This window comes from Molossus molossus, unplaced genomic scaffold (genome assembly GCF_014108415.1).
Source record: "Molossus molossus isolate mMolMol1 unplaced genomic scaffold, mMolMol1.p scaffold_m16_p_15, whole genome shotgun sequence".
In the NCBI taxonomy this organism is placed as follows: Eukaryota; Metazoa; Chordata; class Mammalia; order Chiroptera; family Molossidae; genus Molossus; species Molossus molossus.
This window is the reverse complement of record NW_023425350.1, coordinates 52697844-52717816: the sequence shown is the minus strand read 5'-3', so window position 1 is coordinate 52717816 and position 19973 is coordinate 52697844. Positions and strand designations below refer to the sequence as shown.

Below are 19973 nucleotides of genomic sequence, written 5' to 3'. Positions count from 1 at the left end.
TCCCTTAGGATTCTCCTCGGGTCTTACATCTTTAAATAACACACACATCGATGAATCCCATGTTGAGCTCTCTCCAGCCTGGATGACTCCTCTGAACTCCAGCTGCCTATTTCATGTATATATCCCACAGTAGATAACCCACTGGACATGTACGAAGTTTCTCAAATGTATCATGTCCAGAATCCAATATCTGTCTGATCATCCCCCACCCACCTGCTCCTTCCACAGTCTTCCTCTTGTAAGTAGATGCCAACTTCTTCCTTCTAGATCAGCGGTGCTCAACCTGTGGGTCATGACCCCTTTGGAGGGTCGAATGACCCTTTCACAGGGGTCACCTAAGACATAACAGTAGCAAAATTACAGTTATGAAGTAGCAACGAAAATAATATGGTTGGGGGTCACCACAACACGAGGAACTGTATTAAAGGGTTGCGGCATTGGGAAGGTTGAGAACCACTGTTCTAGATGCTCGAGCCAAAAGCAATGCAGTCACCTTGGGCTCCTGAACATTCCCAGCACCTGCATCCTCCTCCCAGGGCAGGAACTCTATTCCCATGAGAGACCCATAAGTGACTTCTTCGCCTCCTTCAAATCTTGACTTAAATGTAACCTGTTTTACCCTCCTAATTCACTATATTTTAAATCATAACTCTCTCCCAGCAATTCTTAGTCCCCCTTCCTTGCTTTTTCTCCTTACCAACCAACACTATCTGACATTGCAGATATTTTACTTAGGTTTTTTTTATTGTGTCTCCTTCCCCATGAGGGCAGAGATCTTTATCTTTTTAAAACCACGTCCCCAGTACCTATTACATTGTCTGGCACATGTTTGCAGTTCAGTAAATATTTGATGGCTATATGAATGGATCCATAGCAGGCGGAAGGGTGATCCTTGGCTTTTTAATTTCCAAAAGCAGATAACCTGCTATTAAAATAATAGGTTTAAAATGATGTTTTGTCCAGCCAGTTTTCCAACCATGTACAAATGAGATGAAAATGTAGGGGGCAGGGAAAGAGAAGCAAGAAATAGATTTGTGATGGTTTCTGATAAGGCTCCCCTATACCCTGCCCCCCAGGTTAGCCCAAAGCTATATATGGAAGATATCCCTCCATAACTTTGAGGATCTGGTAAACAGCAGATACCTAGAAGTTTCCAGAGAAATTAGGGCATGGGGCACTTGGCAGAAGACAGCTGCACGGTGTTGTGGGCCTAAGGGAGCCTTTGTCATTTTCCCATAGATTCCAGAGTTCATGAAAGAGCTGCCAAATTGCACCAGCTCTCCCTCCAGAAAACCTTGAAAGTGGGGGGAGAGAGAGTGCGCACACCAGTGAAACCTGAAAGGGTCTTATGGCCAGTATGACAAGACTGTGCGGTCTGTGCGCTCAGAAATCAGTGGACCTATAGATAGGTCCAGGGAGGACACATGCTGGTGACTGGAGTCCCTCCCTGTAGAATTCATGACATGATGGAAACCCGGTCCAGAACTTAGCTGCCTCCCAAGGGGAGGACAAGGAGAAAAAGTCCAAAACTGACTACGATTCAATTTTCACTGTTGAAGAATACCAAGACTTTTCTGCCATCAGGAAAAATCTCAACAGAGAGATTTAATCTCAACAGAGAGATTAAGTTGAATTACAAAAAAATAGAGTTATATTTTTAACACACTTAGAGGTGTGACTTGAAAATATCATTCCTGCTATTTCACTAATCTGGCTTCTAATGAACTTATCTCAAGCCCACTTCTTCTTCCTCTTCCTCAGGAAGTCCAAGGATAAGTTAGCATACCCATAACAAAGAGCCCCACAGAAACAGGACAGCCCTTCCATGTCTTAACCCAAATGCGCCAAAGCCAACCAACCCTCTGATGTTAGTGTCATCCCATAACCCAAAGCTCCAAAAGGGTCAGATGTTCTCTGACTCCAAGCGTGTTCTTGACCTCATTTTGCAATACCTAGGCATCTAGTCTTGGACCATGGCAAGGAAAAGAAACACATGCAAAAGGCTTGATTGTTAAAGTGTCATCTCAGGCTTTGGCAAGAAGTCTAACCATTAAAGCTTTATTTTCCCATGTTCAAGGTTCAAGGCCCCTCATCATTCAGCCGACCAAGCAAAAAAAGTCTGATCAAGGCACGGACAGGCAGCCTCTCCAATTTCAGCTAATGGCCAACATTTGGTTCCTGAGCAACCAGAGCCATGTAACAAAGACATGCTTCTCCAGCCTTGATCCAGTCTAATGGGCACTCTAATCCCTCCGAAAACCCAAATCAGCACAGCACATTCCGAACATTTAATCTCCTATTTTCATTCAGTGGGCCTAATACATTTTATAAATACGGGCAGCAAAACTGACAACAATAAGCTAATCCTGCCTTTCTGAGAAGTGAGGAAAATGGGGGGCGGGGGGGTCAGAGCACTTGTGTTCTCTCCCCACGATGACCACTTGAATCAAAGAGAAAAGTTCCTGGTCAAATGTATGTATCACCAAAGTTATAATGTTAAACCTTGGATCATTATATTGAACTCTACATCTACCTCTAAAGAAGAAGTCTATTATTTGTTTATAATTTCAAGTAGTCCTTCATTGCCTATGTCAACCCAGAGATGGACATCCAGACCATGTTGAAAGTAATTTCCTTCATAGCACAAATCATTATCATCAAGACAGTAATAACATAAAAACCCAACACTGGGGTTATTGTGAGGCCCTGAGTTGATGTCTATGAAGATGTTCTGAGACCAGTAAAATTTACCATGATAAATGCTCTTGTTGATAATGCCAATACCATCAGTTTGACCCCCAATACTGCTGCCCCCATAGCTTGCCATTTGCATAACTGATAATGATATGATGATTCCTCTAATTCTTTCATCAATTTCTAAGCTTAAGAAACTGAGCTTACTTGCTCACACACACACCAATACAAACCCAGATGTAACATACAAGTACTAGTTCCTACATATAGGTCAGACAAACCGCCAGATATGCCAACGCCCCAATTTCAAGCCTACCTTACCCCATGCACACTAAACCTCTCATGCCCCCCAAAACCACACAAACATATGCCCAAAGCCAGTTACCATGTTGATTCAGCAGAACTCTACACACTCATAACAAATATCACTTAATTATTTCCACAAGTGGAACACGGGGCTTTCAACCTCTTGTTGACACTTTCTGCAGTCCTGCCCCCGTGTCTGTCGAAGGGGGATCATTGCTCTGCTTGCTCTTACTCCAAGCTGGACCAGCAGAGGTGGGAGGGGAGGGAAGACCTTTAACCAAAATGAGGAATTGCTTCCAAAAGGCTCAGTGAATAAATGTGTCTGAAATCTAGCAAAGTCAAGCAGATGGTGAGCAGAGAAAGGTCAATTTGACGATCGGCCTGTTCCATATGGAGGACTCCAATGGGACGGGGAAACCTGTGGGGAACCCCAGCTCACTGGCCCTTTCCCAACTCAGGAGCCTAGGTAGACATGTGGGTCCATGATCTGGTCCTCAGAGGACAGTGTGACCACATACCCCCATGCAGAAAGCCCAGAAACATGAAATACATCCAGTAGGTGGAATGGAAAAGATCCCATCAGAGTCTTCAAACTTATGAAGAAAGCAATGAGACATCACTAATTCAGAATCTGAGATGATTCCAATAGGGCCTGGGCCAAAGCTTACCTTACCTTCATTCTGCTTATGTAGACAATTTTGCTTAACAAAAGTTCCAACAATCTACTTCAGAGAAAAACTATTTTTGAATAGTTTTGAAGGCCTTCCCAGAACTGCAGCAGCATTCATCAAACTAAAGACACTAATCTTAGCTATCTTAAATTCAATTTAAAAAGTATTTTGGGGGCGCCTACTATGTGCCAAAGTCAACCAACTTTCTAGTTACTGTGTGCGTTTCCATACACAAAATCACATTACTTTTTAAGTATTTTATATTTTTAACTTGCTGCTGATCAGTCTGCTTTCCCCATGCTCAGTGAATGTGAGAGAGGTGTTAAAGACACCAGGTAGGTTAGTAAGCGTCACTGAGCATCCTCAGGAGGACTTACACTCAGCGACAATTCCAAGCACTGTTCTGACCCAGGCGAGGGGGCAGGAGGGGCAGGGATGGTGACAGGACCAATAGGGATAAAAAAGGCATTAAATTCGACCTCAGAAAGAATTTCTTATACATAGAATTCCAAGGAAAGCTGAGAATTTCCCTCTGGGAAGAGAAGAACCTTTTTTCTCTGGATGGGAAAACAGGTTCCTCATGGACCCGGGGAAAGACCTCTCAGGAAGAGGGGAGAATGGTGGGGTGGAGGCGGAGGAAGGATGGATGGTCGGAGGGAGCCGGGGCCTCCTCCTCCCTGATGAGGCCCTGGAGTTTGCCAGACAAGTTTCACCCCGGGCTGTCCCCCCTGCAGTGTGCATCCAGGGTGGAGGGGTGCACCCCCCGAGGAGACCACAGGAATGCCAAGCAGGGGAAAGGCGCCCTGAGCCAAGGGCTCCAGCAACAAGGATCCAATATCGGCGGGTGACTCCAGCCCCCGTAACAGGAGAGACCGTAAAGTATGTGCTCTGCCTCCCAACCAGCAAACACAGCAAATAACCAATTACCCCAAATAGCTAACAGATTTCGGCTCTGATTTCCCTCCCCTTGCCTCCCCGGTGCCTTCACTTGTCATTTGATGGGCGATTTGTATTTGCTCTGAGAAAATGAGAGAAGGAATGACTCACAAAGGAAGGTCCAGATCACACGCAGTGACAGGCATCAAACCTCCCTAATCAGAACTAATGGGAGTGGGGGGAGGCCAGGCTGCCCTGGCAACACATCTGAACGGGAGATATTTTTAAAGAAATACAGTTTTGTTACTTTTAAGCACATACAGTAATTCTTGCTGAACCAATATTGCCAAATGCATGTCCTTAAGAAACCTACTTTAAAGAGAAGATAAGCATCTTCCTAATGAACACAACTGATAATGTACCAGACTACAGGTAAAACCACTGAGACTGCTAATGTTCAAATCCTCTCCCTCAGACTCTGGAGTTCCGCGGCGCAGCCCTGAGCTCGGAGACACACTGCCTGGGATGCCTTCTGGAAATGCTTCCTCACTTAGCAGCCACACCCTGTAATTGATTCCTTTGCTCAGAAAACCTTTGCTTCAAAGTCTTTGGATAAATTGTTGTCATTTCTCATCAGCTGCAATGAGGCATTCCCCCCGAAACTTGAAATTAAGGGAAATAGGTCTGTCCTTAGAGAATTAGACCATGATATCAAGGCACGGTGGTTCAAAGCAAGGAGAGGAAAAATCACCTCACGGGGGAAGAGAGACTCCTACACTAAGCTTTAACCCTAAGTGAGTAGATTGTATTCATACATCTAGAGAAAAAATATGTCCATGAAACACGGGAATGGGTCAGTCTTAGAAATAGAAGGGAAAGGGAGGAAGGGTTCACTCTTGACCACTGTTCACGTCAGCACCATCAGGGGAGAGGGGTCACGGGCTTAGGGACGAAAGTTGTCCCCACCTTTGAAGGTAGACGTATCCACCCATCTTGGTCAGCTGCCACTGAATTTCAAATCACAGAATTCTCTCTCTTCGTTCTGATTCCTCACTCATTTTCAATCACAATTTGGCTTCCCAACTGTTGGGCCTATAGAGAGACCACAGCTGGACCTCAATCCAAGGTCACATCCCCTAGGCAGAAGTATTTCTCACCGTAATCTTGTAAACTGGCAACCTCAGTTTAGAGATTTTAAAAATATTTAGCCAGCCCTAAGAAAACTGACCCATCAGGTGTCTGAACCCACATGTTAAGGATCCACCCAGCCAAGACTGTGGAAACTTCGCTAAAAGAACACCCCTCACCCGGCCAGTGTGGTTCAGTGGTTGAATGTCAACCCCTGCACCAGGGAAGTCGCCGGTTTATTTCCCAGTCAGGGCACATGCCCAGGTTGTGGGCCTGATCCCCAGTGGGGGGCATGCAGGTGGCCAATTGATGTTCTCTTCTATCCATGTTTCCATATCTCTCTCTCTCTCTCTCTCTCTCTCTCAAAATAAATAAATTAAAAAAAAAAGAACAGCCTTCCTGGTGGGCTTGCTGGGAGAGAGTTCTCCTTTACTTAAAAGATTCCTACATAGGAGTTGATAGGCAAGGACTGTGGCCCTGACCTAACCAGCTAACACCTGATGGCCATGACTACCAGAAAACAAACTATTTAGCCCAGGAGAAGAGCGTCTGATCCTGCGTTCCTTCTTATTCTCCACCCTGCTGGATTCATAACTGGCCAAGTAAAAATATAACAACCTTTGACTGTTTCCTTCCTCCTTTTATCTAAGTTGGAGATTAGCAGGGGCCCATGTACATTAGAATGGACAGAAGCCACCTGAGCTCCCAGTACTTGACAAGCAAGGACTTCCCTCAGGAAGGACAGGCAGAAAGAAGAGACTAAGGTTCAAACCAAGGGGAGCAGTATGAGGATTAAGACAAGTGGTTTATGCTCTGCCTGGTTTGGCTCAGCGGTTAGAGCGTCGGCCTGCGGACCAGAGAGGCCCAGGTTCGGTTCCCGCCAAGGGCAAGTATCTTGGTTGCAGTCTGTCCTCTCCCCGGTTGGGGTTGTGTGGGTGGCAACCACTAGAGGTGTCTCTCTCATGTCAATGTTTCTCTCTCTTTCTCCCTTTCTCCCTCCGCTCTATCTGAAGATAGACGCAAAAATGTCCTCGGGTGAGGATTAAAAAAAAAAAAGACAAGTGGTTTGTTAAAGAATTGAGTAAAAAAATACAAAGAAAACAAATGACTAGTTTATGCACATGGGCAATCTCAAAAGGATACCACAGACCAGCAGTTGGAGTTTGCAATCCTGAAGGACACATAACCTGCATGACTGCCAAATAAAAAGACCTTGATTTCCAGCAAAATGACAATCTAGAGAACCAAAGAAATCCTCCAAGTAAAAATACCTAAATTAATAGTTATCTTTAAAATTCTTTTTAAATGAATGATTGAGCTGATAGATAGGAATGTTTAAAAAAAAATCATTAGGAGTAAATGAGTAAGTGAAAATCCAGAAAAATAAAGAACCAAAATACAAACTGACTGTGGGCCCACGAAGTGGGTCTGGGTTTGCAGTATGTCCAGGCATCTCGTAAAAGTAAGCACATGCTTTCTGAAAGAATGTGACTTTTATCCAGACCTCAATGAGCTCTCAGATGAAGTTCCAAAGAACATGAGTTCACGATCGAAAATAATGAAACACACAAGTAACAAGGCACCATGAGCAAGAGTCAGCTAGAAACACCAACTGCAGATCAGACCTGTAGGACAACAGAAAGCAGAAGTATCAAAAACAGGGCTTTAAGAGAAAGAAAAAAAAAGGCATTAAAAATATGGCAAAGAAACAGACTTTCAAAAATAAACAAGCAGATGTAGAGGAAATAAACACTTTTAAAGATAAAAAAATATATAACATTAAGACTAGAAACTCAGTTGATGGGGTTAAATAGCTATATGAAACAACTAAAGACTGCGTGAACTAGAAGATATAGCTTCAGAAATGAGCCAGAGTGCACCACAAAGGTGCAGGTTATATGAAAGAAGGTTAAACTGACGTGAAAAGCAGGGTCAGTCCAACGCAGATCTAATCGGAGTCCCAGAAGGAAATAAATGATAAAGAGACCAGGAAATATGTAATATTTGAAAAGATTGAGAACCGTCCAGAACTAATTAAAAGAAAAACAAGATATGGAAGACAAGAGCAGGTTGGAAGCCAGAGACAGTAAAATAATGTCTTCAAAGTGCTAACAGAAAATGTGCCAGTGAAACCAGCATTTCCAAACTAAGGGTAAAATAAAAATATTTTCAAACAAGAATTTAAAAATGAGAAATTTTACAGTGAACTGACCCTAAATAAAGGAATTCTATAGGCTATACTTCATGAAGAAATAAGATAATAATAGAAGAAAGAAGTCTGATACATGAAAAGAAATAGTAACGGTGGGTTACTATTTACTAGAAAAATTGATTACTTAAAAGATAATGCTTTAAAAATGTAGTTTATTAAGGTAGAACTAAAATATTGAACCAAAGTTTGTAAACTGGTAGATGATTGGAGTTAAAGCATTCTAAGTTCCTTGTAATATTCTGGAGGAGGCTATAAATACCAGTTAAATTTAGACTTTTCTAGGTTGAATAGGTATGTTAATGTTCTTATACTAATCCATAAAGGTATATAAACAATACATAGTTTTGAAACATAAAAATGAAGAAGAAATGAAAAGAAGGAGTATCTCTCAAGCCAAAAAAAAAAAGAGAGAGAGAGAGAGAGAATAAAAGAGCGGGACTTATAGAAAAACAAAGTAAAGATAGCAGAAATAAATACAAATACATACATAAACACAATTAATATAGTACTCTCCAATTTGCTAGTTAAGAGAAAATTATTATCAGAATGCATTTTAAAATCTATTTGCTGTTCACAGGAAAGATGCCTAAAAATCACAGAAAAGTTGAAAGTGAAAAGATAGAAAAAGTTAAACTAGGAAAATACCAACTGAAAGAAAGCTGGTGTAGCTATATTAACATGAAACAAAACAGACTTTAAGGCAAAGTTCATAAGTAGAAATTATAAAAAGCAGAGTAGTAAGGATCACTACATATCATTAGAAGATTCAGTTCTCTAGGAAGATATAAGTATCATGAACTCATTTGTGCCTAATTTCACAGCATCAAATATATAAAGGAAATGTCAGCAGAATCATAAGGAGAAACCAACAAAAATCACAACAAGGCAGAATATTTTCATATATCTCTTTCAGAAATTGATAAGCCACACACCAAAAAAAAAAAAAATCAGAAAAGAACAGATTTAACTAACACAATTAACAAGTCTAATCTAAATGGACGTATTATATGTAAACCCATTTGGAGAATACACATTCCTAATGAGCACACACAGGACAGTTACAAAAACTGACCTGGTACCAGACCATAAAGCAGTGTCAAGAAAAATTACACACAGACCACTTTCTCTAAACCACAGTACAGTTAAGTTAGAAACCAACAACAAAAAGATAACTTAAAACGTAAGTTCAGAACTTCTAAAACATACTTTTAAACAATTCAGGTGTCAAAAAGAAATGTAACATAAATCAGAAAATACTCAAAACTGGAAAATAACTGAAATATCATTTATCAAAACCTGCAGGATGCATAAAGCAGTACTGAGAGGAAATTTAGTAGCCTTGTTTACATTTTTTAAGAAGGAAAGTTTGAAAATCAATGAACTAAATATAGCAACTAAGAGGTTAAAATATAAGCTCCCCAAAAATAGGAGATAATTTTTTTAAAGAAATTAATAAACTAGAAAACAAGAATATGATAGAAGATAAAGAGAGTTAAAAATTGGCTCTCTGAAAAGACTACAAAAATCTGAATTTCTGGCACAAAATAATATAATATAACCTTAGGAATAAAAGGAGACATAACTAGATTAAGAAGAAAACTTTTTTGAAAAAAGTAAGAAAAACATTATTATAAAAAATGCATCAGGCTCTGGCCAGTTTGGCTCAGCGGTTAGAGTGTCAGCCCGCAGACAAGAGTCCCGGGTTCGGTTCCCGCTAAGGACGCGTACCTCGGTTACAGTTTGTTCCCGGCCTCGGTTAGGGTTGTGTGGGTGGCAACCACTCAATGCGTCTCTCTCACATTGATGTTTCTCTCTCTTTCTTCCCCACTCTCTCCCTCCCGCTCTGTCTGAAGATAAATGTGAAAATGTCCTCAGGTGAGGATTAAAAAAAAAAATGCATCAGTAATTTTTGGGGCGAAATGGATGAACTCCTATAAAATATAAATCACTAAAAGTGACTCACATAGAAACAGAAAATGCCAAAGTTCCTATAAACATTTTTAATTGCATCAGCAGTTTAAAATATCCCCAAGAAGAATACTAAGTCTAAATGGTTTACAAATGAATTTACCAAACATCCAGGCAACAGATAATGTCAATCTTTTGTCATTCATTCTGAGACTAGAAAAAGAATAAATATGCCCCAAGTATTTTTAAGACTAGTATTATCTAAACACCAAAACCTTAAAAGGACAGTGTAAGAAAAAGAAACTTTAGGTAATTATCACTCATAAAAATTGATACACACACAAAACAATCTTTCTAAATTAAATATCTGCAAACTGACTCCAGCAATAAATTAAAAAAAGATAAAGTATCATGACCAGAATAGGTTGCTTCAGAAATGCAAAGTTATTTCAGCATTAAAAGAAATATATTAATGTAATTCACCACATTAACAGATTAAAGGAGGAAAATCATATAATCACTTCACCAGATACAAAAAGAACATTCAATAAAATTTAACATCATTCATGATAAAAACTCTTTGCTAACTAGTAATCGTATACCTGGTAAATTTCATACTCATTGGTGGAAAATAAAAATATGCACATTTACATAAGGAGCAGATAAAACTCCATTATCAGTTGCATAGAATATTAAACCTAAGATCTTAGCCAGTACACTAAGACAAGAAAGTAAAAGAGAAAGAGTCAAATCTGTAGTTAATCACAAATTGTATGATTTACTCTACAGAAAACCCAGAAGAATCCTCAAATCAGTAGAATTAACAGGAGAGTTCCACAAAATTTCTGGATATATCATCAGCATGTGAGAATTAACTTCATTTATATACAAACAAATAAAAAAGTTAGGAAATATACCTTAAAAAACCCAAGTAAAAATTACTATAAAGCATAAACTAACTAGAACGAAATCTAATAAAAGCAGTACCAGACTTTTTAGAAAAAATGATAAATGTTTATTGAAAGACATTAAAGAAGAGCTAAATAAATGAAGGGCTATATTATGTTCATGGTAAAAAGACAATATTATAAAAATGTCAGTTCTCTGCAAATTCAGAAATTCACTGTAACTCACAAATCACAACAGTTTTTTTAAAGAAGTTGATAAGCTGATTCTAAAACTGAGGTGGAAAAGCAAAGGACAACAATAACAATAACACTCCTAAAAATGAACAAGGTGGAATATTTCCTTTACCAGATGCCAAAGCTTATTATAAAGCTATAATAAATAAGACAGTGGAGTATTAGTACAAGTAAGACGAACAGACCAGTGGAGCGGAATAAGAGCCCACAAACAGGCTCACGTTTAAATGGAAACTTGATACATGACACAGCTATCATTATAGTTCCATGAGAAAGGACAGGTCATTCTATAGAGATATGAATTCACTGGTTATCTATGTGGGAAAAAAGAAAAATCTAATCTCTACTTCACACTTTGCGCATGCGCGCACACACACACACATAAACATCAATTCAAAAGGGTTAAGGACTTACATGTGAAAAGCAAAACTTCAGAATTTTTAGAAGAAAATGTGCACAAATGTGTCCTTTAAAAAAAATGTTGAAGCAACAAAAAGAGAGAGATGAAGTGATAGCTCAAAATATCCAAAATATACATAATAGAAATTTCATAGGAAAAGGCTTAAAAATGACTTGAATCTAGAAATTAGAGAAATTAACCTAATTGAATTTTCAAATAGCTGGTTCTTTGGATGAAAAACAACTATAAAATAGATGAAATGTTGTTAAGCCCAGTAAGAAATATAAAAAACACATATCTACAAAATTAGGAATGAAGAAAAAACAGAACATATATGGAAGTATTTTCTTTTACTATAATAATATGTATGAATAGGCAATATCTGGGAACCTCTAAGCCACCAAATTGACTAAAAAGTAGAAAGTGATCAAAGAAAACCCTCCCCAACAGAGGCTGGGTCCAATTTTACAGAGGGGTACAGGGTTGATCCCTCATATACAATTACACAATATATGCATTCCTGAAAATCTTTTATAATTCAAAACTCACATTATACAGCACCGTTCTCCAGAAAAGATAATGGGTATCCTATTTACCAGCTAAACCATAAACACAATTCAGCTGGCCACCACCTTTTAAATTACATAACTGTTCAGCATTTTTTAAATTTAGGTTGATTTATATTATTGCATATTTTGTACATAGGCAAGACTATTCAAATATTTATATCATGTAATTTCCAACTTGCATAATTCAAATTCATAAAGAATGGCACAAATATATTTTCAGCCCTTTAAGAAATAATCATCCTAATGCTACATAGACTGTTCAAGAGCACAGAAAATGAGAGTACACCACAAAACGTCTTTTATGAAACTATCATAACCCTGACATAAAAACCTAGAAAAGATAGTCTATACATAAGCCTTATTAATAGAGATGCAAAAATGAGTACTAGCAAACCTAACTCAGTGATATATTTTAGAAGTTCTAGTTACAAACGTCCCCTTAACCAGGATTAACAAACGCTATCCTTTCTCTCCACTCAGTCTGACCCCAGTCCAGAGCCACTGACAACCTGCAGCTAACCTGGAATGCCCCCCGCATCTCAAAGCAGATGAGCTCTACGTTGACCAAGAGTCAACGCGCCTGTTCTTCGGCCTGTTTACGCCAGCTGTACAAATATGGTAATTAGATCACTGCATAAAAATTACAAAAATATATATAATTTGAACTTAAAAAGAAAGGGCATTATATATCTATGAAAACTAATGTAATGCAGTGGTTTTTTGCGTGTTTTTAATTTGTTTTTTGTTTTTTTTATCCTCACCTGAGGACATTTTTGCATTTATTTTCAGATAGAGCAGGAGGGAGAGAGGGAAGAAGAGAGAGAGAGAAACATCGAGTGGTTGCCACCCACACAACCCCAACCAGGGCCAGGGACAAACTGCAACCAAGGTACGTGCCCTTAGCAGGAACCGAACCCGGGACTCTCCCGTCCGCGGGCCGATGCTCTAAGCACTGAGCAAAACCGGCCAGGGCAATGCTGTTTTTTGTTGTTGTTTTTTAATGATGAGTGTTAAAGATTAAGTGAGAGAGCAAAAACAAACAAACAAAAATGATGGAGAAGGAGATCTTAAACTTTAAAAAGACTCCACACAAATTTTTGCAGGTATTCTTAGGATCTCATCAAACTTTAATAAACCTAAAGGAAAACCCATGGGTAATGCACTTTGGATGTGGTTTATATCAGAAGAATGACCACACTCAAATGGCAAATCTAAATTCAAAGAGGCCTTGGCACATGTCAAGTCACTGACAAATGAAGACACATGGATACGGTTAGAAATGAAATGCTTATGGTACTTATGTATGACTTTTAATGAGTTCCTATTTAATCAACTGTTTCAATTTGCCATCTGCCTACCCTTCTTAATTGACTGGGTAAGAAGACTTCAGTTGCAGGAACTACAACATGACCAACTGACCAGTCCGGGCTCCCTCCAGGAGTGCGGTACATTACACACTGTGGTAACAGAACAATGATCGACTTGATAAATGCCAAACAGACTGGATAAAATTAAACTCCCATACCTAATTTTAAACTAGTAATAAACTAGTAATAAAGGGCACAACCTCGATAAAATAAAAATATCTGAAACTACCAACCGTCATCATCATTAATGAGAAAATAGTAGAGGCCTTCTCATTAGAATCAGTAACTAAATAAGTTTGTTCACTAGCATCTCAATTAACTAATGTTATTTTAGAAAAAGAAATAAGGTATAAATTAGGAAAAACAAAAGTGACATATTTATTACTGTTTGAAGAAAACAATTTTACCTACCTGGAAAACCCAACTGAATCAGTTAACAACAGTCAGAATTAATGAAGAAGCTTAATAAAGAGTATGTTTCAAAATAAATATATAAAAACAATTGTTTTCCTATATTCTAGCAATAACTAGTTAGACAAAATTGTAAAAATAAAAGATACCCCCCTTAGCAACAGAAGCTATAAAATACATAGGAGTAAACTTAACAAAAAAATGGGCTGCACCTATATGAAGTAAATTAAAAATAACCCCTCTAAGAAACATAAAATAAAACAATAGTAGAAATTATGAAATTAAATGTCCAATGATAGGGCAATAGTTAAAACTTTATGGATGTCTATATAATAAAATGGCATGCCTTCATAGTATAAAAGAATATAAAGATAGGGAAAAACATTCACCATTTACTTTTCAGTAAAAGAAAATGCAGATTAGAAAGAAGTGCAATATGATTCCATTTTTGCATAAAAGATATCTAAAAACAGGCAGATCAGAATCTTAACCGTGCTTATCTCCAACTGCTGGGAATACAAGTGGGTTTAACTTTCTGCCTGACACTCATTTGTGTTTTCTACATTCTTTACAATGGATAAATCAGGGGGAAAAAATTAAAATACAGAGTGCCTTCTCCTAGAAGTCCATAAACACCCACTACAGCAATGCCTCCCCTCGGCCCTCAGCTTGGGATTTCATGAGTGTGTGTGGAAGACCAGACCCACAGTCCCCTTCCAGGAGGGACTCGGGACCCTCTGAGATGACGCGTAGGAAATCAGCACAGATGGACAGAAGTAGCCCTCCTGGGAACTGCAGGGGCAGACCGTGGGCACCTGCAGACCTCTCAGGAGAGGCCGCTGGGGACAGCCAGGGCTCCTCAGTCACACTCATGTCCCATGTCCCGACAGTCAGGGTCTAATCTCTTGACCTTCCTGTTTCCACTGGCCCATGCAACCCCAACCACACCCCACCCCCAGTCCTCATGCAGGTAAACAGGATTAGGGAAAATCCCAGCATGCACCAAGAGATAACTCAGGGATGTCTGCTTCTGCGACTCTTCCCTTAGCTTTCTCCCCACCGCTCCATCAGAGCACAGGGCAGGTACCTGTCTTCTGCTGGGGCTCAGGAAATACTCCTTTCTTCCCCTGTACTGCCCAACCTCCTCATGGCTTCCCCATTCCCAGCCCCTCAGGGAAATCAAGGAACCCACAAATAGGTAAGCAATACATACATGAGGACTGGATGGAGAAGATGCCATGTTAGTGGGGGCCGAACCCGACAGACCATCTGCAAGCTACAAATTAAACACGCTGGTTAGCAACGGGATTAGAGAAACCACTTCAAGAGAGGCTGGACAGCCCCCAGGAAACACTGCGCTCCGACAAGACACCCTCTGCTCTCCCTCAGGCAGGCTGTGAAGTTGTCGGGGGAGCCTGTGCTTTGGAGTTGGACAAGTCTGGCTTCGAATCCTGGCCCCACTGTTTTACCCATTGCATGACCTTGGCCAAGCACGCTGACCTCTGAGTCAGCATGGGCACAGAGCCCACCTCCCATGGCAGCAGTGAGGATGACATAAAGGCCATGCACACCTGGCAAAGGTGAAGCACAGGAAGGGGCTCAGCCAACGCCTGCATCTTGCCCACTTTATCACTGCCCTTGGCACTACTGACTCAGTGCCACCCTTACATGCCCCCCTTTTTTAAACCCATCATCCCTGATGGCTTCTTCTAACAGCTGAGCTACACCAACCCCTGCGTGGCCACAGTTCCTAGGCTAGTGCAGGTTTCTGAGTCTTCCTTCCTCAAGGACAAGAACCAGGGCATCAGGTGGCTTCCCAAACCCCTGTAGAAGGACAGCTCTAAGAGTTTTATGGTCCAATATGCCCCCCTTTACTACAGAAAGTTTTCTGCATCCTTTTCTGGCATCAGATCCTTGCCTGTCATCTCTGGGACTGTGAATCGGTGTTTTATAGGGTGAGTCCCTGGGCCACAGTGTCCAGAGGGTCTCAGGAGTCAGGACTGGAGGCGGGTGACTTTTTCAGAAGCCACTATAATAGTCCCGGAGATGGGGCCCTTGGCGATGAGTACCAGTCCTGGTGGACAAGGCCAGGGGATGTCTTCCAGGCAGGGGTGCTGGCAGGTGCAGAGAGGTGGAGGGACAAATGAGCAGAGCACATTCAAAAGAGAGGGGACAGTTCAGGGCCAAGGACACAGGGGTGGGAGACCAGCTGGACCCGGGCTCCCAGGGTTAGACCCTCTCTTCCTTTGAGCCTGAGCAGGGGGCTCTGGGGAGTCCACAGGAGGCCAAGCCCCATGCCATCCTCTGTTGCTGGGCATGCAGAGCCCGGGAGACACGCCCACCTGGGATCAGGAAGGGCTCAGGAACCCCTGGCCGATGAAGCCTGCTAGAACCTGGAGGGGACCTGGGCACTGGAGACCTACCCCCGCTCTGTGAAGAGTCAGCACTGAGAGAAACCTCACCTACCCTAACCTAGCCCGCAGGGCTGGTCAGAGCCAGAGCTGGGCAGGAAAGTAGAAGGACCAGTGGGCAGCCAGCCAGGCCACTGGATGGCTCTGGGGGCTGGCCACATGTTGGTGGGTACGGCGTGACCCCGGAGCAGACCGGATGAACTCCCTGTGAAACCCCCAGCTGCCCAGAGACGGCAGGGCCAATAGCCGCCCTACCCCTCCTGTTCTCGTCCCGAACCTCACAGAAGCCTTACTGTTATTTTTAACACAGTTCGTTTTTAGAAAGGTGAGAGGGAAACCGGTAGTTCACCAGAGCAAGAGGGAGAAAAAATAAAGCTAAACATAGTGTTCCAAAGATCTGGTCCAGCTTCCGAAATTACACGTTCCCCGTTGGGACTCGGGCATAATTTGCCGCTCTGGTTCTGGGAGCACATTTCCACCTTCACGGCGTCCCAAAGACTATAACCGGAGCAGCCAGCACGAAATTAGCCCAAGCCGGGGAGGCAGGGGGCAGCCAGCCCAGCACCCCACCCACCCCGCCCTTGGGTGCGGGGAACAGGTCAGCGTGCCTCGGGAAGCCTCCTGCATGCTAGCCTGGGTTTCCTCCATACCCCACAAGCCCATCTCACACACACACACACACACACACACACACACACACACACACGGTCCCACTACCAAGCCTGTGCCCAGCCACACTACCTACCAGGAGAGCCTTCCTCTCCCCTCTGCTGCTCCAACCCCATCCACCCCCGGGGAAGCTTCCCTGATTACTTTGGCCACGCTGACCTCCAGGGGCCGAGAGAGTCCAAGATCTCGGTGTCCTTGCAAATAAGCATTTCATCACTTCGACGTCACTCTGAGCATCTCATTTGAAACCTGCTGCACGTCTCCTGTCTGTCTCTCAAGCAGAGTGAACATGTCCCCAGTGTCCTTCTCTTCATCCCTCCTCACACATGCAGTCCCCACCCCCGTAATTCTTCTCTGGACACTTAAAAAGGAGAACCCCCCATCCAGGGTCTCTCAGGATGAGAGGCAAGAGCCACCCTTACTCCAGGGCATCCAGCACTTGGAAGTGGGGTGACATGTGGGGCAAACAGGGGCACCACCTCTACCTTGGGCCTCAAGCCTTTCTCCAAGCAACGGGAGAAGCGGCTCTGGGTGTTCTCACACCCTGGTTTCTCTCCCCATCTTCATAATCAGAACACCCAGAGCTAGTTTACTAAAAAAGCAGCTTAGTGAAAAACAAAGACCCCAGTTTTGTTGTAAAGATAGAAGTAGAGTCCGATTCAGAGTCAGAGACAGACTCGGGGCCAGGAGGAGCCGCGGGAAAAGGCGGGGATGGAGAATGGCGTGCGGGGGCAGTCCACTCAGATCGCGCTCTTGGCCGAGGCAAAGCCTGCTTGTCCGTTTGCCTGTCCTTCCCCAATCTGATATAATGAACATATATTATAATCAGAGAACAATGAACAATATATCCTTTTTTGAAGGCAGAGCATTAGGTGGAATGAAGTACCTCCATGCCCCCTCTGAGGATATACTCAGGCCTGCCCGCAGAAATTTAAAGATCAAGGCCACGATTCCTGCAACACCACCGCTGTCACTAGACACACTCTCGAGAGTTTGCACACGCACCTGCTCCTGGCCTCTCCGCACCTCTCACACACACTCATGTGCACGCATCACACACACACAGACGACCCCTATCCCCAGGCTACGGGTCTAAAAGCTACACAAAGGACAGCCAGAGACCAAAAATAAGTCTATCTCATCCCTGCCCTCATCACCACGAAGAAGAATTTACAAGGTCAGATACCCACCTACGAGGGCCACTCACCCCCAGAGGTGGGTGCTCGCCTGTGAGCCCCGGAAGGCGGGGTAGAGAGATCTGCCTTATACACACATTTTGGATCATCTCTAGAATCGGCCACTCTTGACAGAAACCGAAACATTTCTAGAACCTTGAGAAATGTTCTAGCGTGAATGCCAGTCTGATGACCCAAGGGTCAGGACAGTGCAAGGTGGTGTTTTCTAACACGGGGCGAAGGATGGAGAGAAGGGGCATCAGCAGAGAAGGTGCAACTGAGGAAGGAGACGGAGGGGCCACGACAGTAGCCAAATCTGGCCAGAGCATATGTGAAGTTGGGGAGCCCTCGGCTGGTCCACAGCCCGCGCCCCGTGAGCACAGCGGCAGGGGCCACATCACGGAAAGAATGAAATCAGCTGCCGAGAAACACAGTTGAACAAACAGGAGCCAGGCAAACTCTAAATTCTGCCAAACGTCTTGTCCCTCCCGTCCCCAGAGGCCAGGGCCCCCCACCTATCTGCTCTGGAGGAGTGGAGAGGGGGTCAGAGCCCAACCAGAATGAGCTGCAAACCGCTTGCTCCTGGACCCCCTGCCTCCCGGATCAGCTTCGGAATGCCTTGTCCTCCCAGTGCTGGGGGCGTGCAGGGAGACGGGGTGAAAGATTCCTGGACCAGCCGATCGAGCCCACGGACCTCAGAGGAAAATACAATACAAAACCTGTTTTCCCCAAACCTCCCATCAGACCTTCTCAGGGCAGGGCTTCCTGGGCACCGGAGTGGTGTCCATGCTGGCCTCGGGACTCCTTGAGAACAGGGCTGTGTCTCCTCCACGAGGTCTCCAGACAGGGAGATTCATGAGGGCGGATCACACGTCCTCCTTCTTCCTGTCCACCTGAGACCCTGTGAGCCTCCCCCCATGTGCGCAGGCTCCAGGAGCCAGGTCCCAGCTCCCCACTCTCTGCCTGGCCAGCAGCTCTAGCCAGAGTGGCTGTGTGCTCCCACAAAGAGGCTAGACCTCGCTCTGGCTCCGACCCCCGCCCCAGTTCACTGATGTCAACACCAGGAGGGTGACCAGATGGGGCCTCCTCGCCGTCTGCCTCTGGCTGTGCTTGCAGCCAGCAGGACCCAAAATAGTCCCTCCCCTCTGAGTTTGTAGACATTTTGAGGGCAGCACACACAGAACGGAAATCCTGCCGGGCAAGCCCCACGCTTCCCTGCACAGACTCAGACAGCCCACTGAGAGGGTGGGACGCGGGAGCCAGGGTCGGCCAGACTGGAGTTTGGGGCTAATTATCTGCCTTATTCAGCTGCAAACACCCACCCATGCTAGAAAGCACTAGCATCCAGTGCAGCTGAAACCTTGCAGGGCCGTCTGAAACTTCCGTTTGGGTTTCCCCGGTCCAGAGAAGTTCCTTAGACCCTCTGCAGAGAGTGGGCAGGTCATTCATCCATCCATCCGTCCACCCACCCACACATCCACCAGTCCAGGCAGACTTCAGTGAACACCTCCTGCTAAGTCCAGCCCTCAACTGGGCATTAAGGACACAAAGAGGAACGTGCCCAGTCCCTGCCCTGAGCCTAGCCTAGGGAAGATGCTGCCACTTACAGAGACAAGCAGGACCTAAGGCACGTACAGTGATCAAGCTACAGACAGGACTTTCAGGGAAAATGGAGGAGCCAGGGAAGAATTCTGGACGGAGGTGACCACAACTGGTTGAACCTTAAAAAATGGCCAGGAGATGCCTGGCTGGTGTGGCTCGGTGGTTGAGCGTTGACCCATGCACCAAGAGGTCACCGGTTCAATTCCTGGTCAGGACACATGCCCAGGTTGTGGGCCCGATCCCTGGTGGGGGGCATGCAGCAGGCAGCCAGTCGATGTTCTCTCTCACCAATGTTTCTCTCTCTCTCTCCCTCTCCCTTCCTCTCTCTCTCTCTAAAATCAATAAAGAAAAAAATATTTTTTAAAAAATGGCCAGGAGTTGCCAGAGGTGTCCCCAGCAGAACGGAGGGTGGGCGGAGCCCTGGAGAGCACA

At 43.6% G+C, this 19973-nt stretch overlaps 1 protein-coding gene across 14 annotated transcripts in view; it reads right to left on the bottom strand.

The window, feature by feature from the left end:
• Window positions 1–19973, bottom strand: part of DYSF (dysferlin) — a 208834-nt gene that overhangs the window by 37188 nt on the left and 151673 nt on the right. For 6 of the 14 annotated variants that reach the window (XM_036262775.1, XM_036262773.1, XM_036262779.1 and 3 more), the window contains one exon: window positions 14898–14960. The exons of the other annotated variants lie outside the window; for them this stretch is intronic. In XM_036262775.1, the coding sequence (XP_036118668.1) occupies window positions 14898–14960 (63 nt within the window). The remainder of the gene's footprint in view (window positions 1–14897; window positions 14961–19973) is intronic. 14 annotated transcript variants of the gene reach the window in all.